General features: G+C 35.7%; 1 protein-coding gene across 1 annotated transcript; it reads right to left on the bottom strand.

Annotated features, from left to right (window-relative positions):
* Window positions 1-1,220: 1,220 nt before the first annotated feature.
* LOC111374075 (protein TIFY 11B-like) lies at window positions 1,221-3,547 on the bottom strand. Its single transcript, XM_022996698.1, has 5 exons — window positions 3,188-3,547; window positions 2,928-3,102; window positions 2,282-2,721; window positions 2,139-2,196; window positions 1,221-1,558 (listed from the first exon to the last, which is right to left on the bottom strand). Exons 1-5 carry the CDS (start codon window positions 3,354-3,356, stop codon window positions 1,474-1,476), a joined length of 927 nt encoding a protein of 308 aa, XP_022852466.1. The 5' UTR covers window positions 3,357-3,547; the 3' UTR covers window positions 1,221-1,473.
* Between the last annotated feature and the right edge of the window lie 843 nt (window positions 3,548-4,390).

Raw genomic sequence — 4,390 nt, 5'->3', positions numbered from 1 at the left:
AAGAAGAGAGTGAAATGCAGATGGACTTCACAAATATAAACCTCTGTATGAATCTCATCTTAACGAGATTTTCCCGCCTTGTCATATTTTGCCACAGGAACACAAATATTTTAAAAATAGAAAGGTAACACAAATATTTTAAAAATAGAAAGGTACACTTGATTGTCAAAATTGAATCAGAGCTGTTGGAAATTCAACGTACCATTTTACCCTCATTCGGTCGGTGAAAATTACGCAAACACCCTCACACCATCCTGTACTGAAAGTCAATAGGAGGCAAAAACGAAAATCAAGGATTCAAGATTTGTTTTGTGGGATTTTTTGTACTGAAGTCAATAGTGGGCCAGTTGGAGGTCATCAATTTATGCTAAATACAAACATAGTGGTCCCCGTGAATAGAGAATGAGAATGCAAAATGTGATTTTAATGGGGGGGCCAAACCGACGCGTACTCTTTTTCTTCGGGGGGCCATAATTTCAAATTTTAATGGATGCGTTAGTACTTTTTTGGTTGATAGATTTTCAAAAAGGAGAAAAAAATTTAGATTTACGTAAAATATTATTTTATAAAAAATTGTGAGATTGAAAATAAGAAAAAGAAAAAAAAAATTTAGAGGGACATATTCAATTGGAACTTTTGAAGATTTTGATAAACTTTTTTTTAAGTGATGACTCGTGGGGGTTTCGTGATTTTTTTTGAAGATTTGTATGGAATTAGTAGAAGTTTCTAAAAACTTGTGATTAATGAAAGACAAAATTTTTTAAAATTCTATATGAGTACTTTCTGCTTATAAGTTAGTACTTCAGAGACTTTTGTAAAAGCCTCCAGGAGTCATTAAAATTTGAATACCCTAAGAATTATAGGGACTTTTAAAAAAATAAATTGAATACACCGCAATTTTAAGAGATTTTTTAAAAATATATAAAAGTAACAATTGAATACATCGTGATTTTTAGAAATTTCTTAAAACTTTATAAAAATCTCAATTGAACACATCAAAACCTTTAGAGATTATCAAAAAATCTCAATTGAATATTCCCAAACTTTTTAAATTCCAATTAGTCGTTAAAAGTCTCAATTAAATACACCCTATTAATTTAATGGGGGCCATAGGAGGGCTAATTGGTGGACTCTACCTCAAACACCACATCCTCACCTCCATAGATGCTCGCTTTGGCTAAAATCAGATACAAAGAGGCGTACATAGATTTGAGCAGTGCTAATTCAATCTCGATGGGATTTCCTTGGAACTTAAGAACAATGATTGAAGAATCGTACAACCATTACAGAAATATAGTTCATATGGAACCAACAATTTCGGTTAAGTTACAAACTTGGACACCATAATCTAACAAAATAAAACTACCAAGTTCTATCGAAAATAACCTAACAATGAGTGTTAAAAAATTGTGAACAAAAATCATTCAGAATTCAATAAGTATAAGCCAGATTAATCCTAGTAGCACAATGTATCTATAATTTGAGCTCAAGCTGCTCGTCGGGCTTGGAAGAATATGCAGGCTGCAGCTCTTGAATTTGGTTTTGCTCCTTTACAGTCCTGAACCAACAAAAAGGGAAGCAGAGAATGTCAAGTTAATAGCTCAAATATTATGTAACGACATGTTCCCGACCATGTCCACCAGATGCGACCGCCAAGCCTCACATGGTTCTTGCGGGATCCAATAAACAAATGGGAGAAGGTGTTGGTGACAAAGCTATCTCGTCCGTCAATTTACGATAAATAAGCCTCCCTAGAAGGGAGAGGCAATCCTTCCATCTCCAATCATGTGGGGGATGTCCAGACCAAAGTACCGACCCAAACGTGGCATGGATATAAATAAAGGAAGCTAGCAGCACGTCAAAAAGAAACTTATCTCAATAGCTGCCTGCTGAAAGGAGTACAGACAAGCATTGAACCATAAAGTGGTTCGACTGAAGGGGGAGAAAGAGACATTCATCTGTATTGTCAGAGCAGATCAACGAAGGCATACCGTGCCACCGTGACGAGAGTGCGTCGTTCTCATGAAAGGTGCTTAAGCTCGGGGAACATATTGTTACATATTATAAACATAGCCTTGAAGTAAAATTATCTTTTAAGAATTTTTTCCATTAGAAATGCATTATGTGAGGTTGCTTACCTGTCTTTTCTCTTCTCAAGAAACCTATGAAGTGATGATCTTCTTGCAATTGGCAAATCTGAAACACCAAAACTCCATAAGTAAACCATGATTGAATCTTTGTAAGGAAAAAAAAGTAAATTATTTTTATCAAAAGCTATTACCAGAGCCACTGGCTTCAAGTTGTGGTGAAAGCACTTCTTTTTGCTTATAGGAAGAGCCCACAGCACCACCAGTGTTCATTTTCTCTATCTCTGAATTCAGCAAAATGCCTTTAGCCTTATGAGAACCACTAGCTTCGTGTCGGGGCGGGAGCAGATCTTGCTCTTCTTCGCCGGAATTGGGCAAAACGCGTTTATCTTTACGAGAAACTGAGGCATCAGGCCTTGGAGGAAGCTGTTCTCGCGCAGTTAAAGTCCCCATGTTTACTTTTTCTTTAACGTGGTGGTTCGATGATATGCCTTCCGGTTCCTTAGAGCTTTCCTTGCTTGCAAATTCCGCTAGTTCTGTAACTTTCTCCGGTGGATAATCATCAAATACCAAAACTCTACCAGCGTAAAAGATAGTCAGCTGGGCATTCTTGGACTCCATTGTTGCTGCCTGTCTGCGCAATTCATGAAGAATTTCATTCATTACATAGCCCCTTCCAAAAAGAGCTCGAAAAGTTCGTTCATTTTTTCTTAATAAATTTGGAGTCGACTATAAAAGTTCGTTTTTGCCACTTTTTATTCAATTGATTAATTACCAGAGTGAGTCAAAATATAGCACTATATAAGAATAAAAAAACTAAAAAATGTGAAGCAAAAAAACCTTTTAGCAGCTTTATTTGAGGAATCTTGTAAATTACTCGATGACCCCGGCATGCCTCGTCGGGGAATAGGATCCATTGACGGATATTGTTTTGTCGATTCTTGAACTGGGTTTTCCATATTGGTCAAGGATTTCGTTCTTGTAGACGCTGCAACTTGATATTTATCTGCTTTCACTGAAAACAACCAAATCATACAATTATTTTCTTGATTACATCTCGATCTCTTTAAAAAACACGAAGAAAAAAGAAGAAACTTTACCTATGGATTCAAGGCTTTCCACTCTATCACCAATTTCAAAATTCAAATCTCTTAAACTACCTTTCTCCTTGATAAATTGACTCAATAGATTGCAAGTATGAACGAAGTTCGATTTCTCCGGCGCCTTACGTGCCCTTTTCCTGTCGGAAAAATCTTGGAAGTTCGACATGTTTTATCAAATTTCTTGTACTATGAATTTGATCAAACGGTGAATTTATGGTGGTATATTTTGTTTAATGGGGATTTAAGCACGTTTAGATTGCCTTGGAGTAAAGAATGGGAAAAGGAAAATGAGGAGAAGTTGAAGAGCATGGTCCAGGTGAAATTATGAAAATTGGTAGGGTCCTAGTTAATAAAGTACAAAGGTGCAAGAAACACGAGTTAAAAATGAGCAAACACTATGCAGAGTATATAAAATTGATTGGTACACATTACCTGTGCTATCAATTTGAAAGATGATATTTATTTCTATAATTTGACAGTTATACCCTAGCATAATTCGTGCCACTTGTTGAGCGGGAGACCTCCAAAACCCAACAATTGGTTAGAAATTTGCTATATCGTATTAGCGAGTTAGAAAATAGCGCGTAGAGTAGATTACATTTGCTTGGTGTGTACCATCGCAATGAGATGGACTATTGCTTAAATGAGACACGCTATCTCACTTTATTAAAAGTACGACATTCGTTACTTGTGTCATACACATTGAGAATTACGTTTAAGTCTTACTTATCAAAATAAATTTATTTCTTCTTCCTTTTAAATTTCATTTGTTATATACTTACATGGGTTGTCTTTACGTGTATATCGTGTGAACGATCATCTCTCTGTTCATAAATCTTTTATCGTGGAGTCTCCTCTACCACGACTACTCTCAAAAGTTGCCAAAAGAACTCAATCACCTTCTCAAAATACTATTTTGACCTCAAAAGAAAGACAATCTGAGGATACTCAATGCCTGTCAATTCTTCCCAATTTTTATCTTTCATCCCTTCTAGTTTCTTACCCTTCAATGCCCTTGTAAAGTCTTCACCAAATATTAAAATTATTCCTCCCGTCAAAACTTAAAACTTATTAAATATATGAATATGGTTCATCATGCGATGACAACTCACAGCTAATAGTAAAATCACACACAATTTCACAAGAATTAAAGTTGAGACGTAAAATAGGCAATTCAATAAAGTTTGAGACTACGGTTGC

Source organism: Olea europaea, unplaced genomic scaffold (assembly GCF_002742605.1).
Source record: "Olea europaea var. sylvestris unplaced genomic scaffold, O_europaea_v1 scaffold1200, whole genome shotgun sequence".
NCBI classification, from domain to species: Eukaryota; Viridiplantae; Streptophyta; class Magnoliopsida; order Lamiales; family Oleaceae; genus Olea; species Olea europaea.
This window is presented reverse-complemented; position numbering and strand designations above follow the sequence as displayed.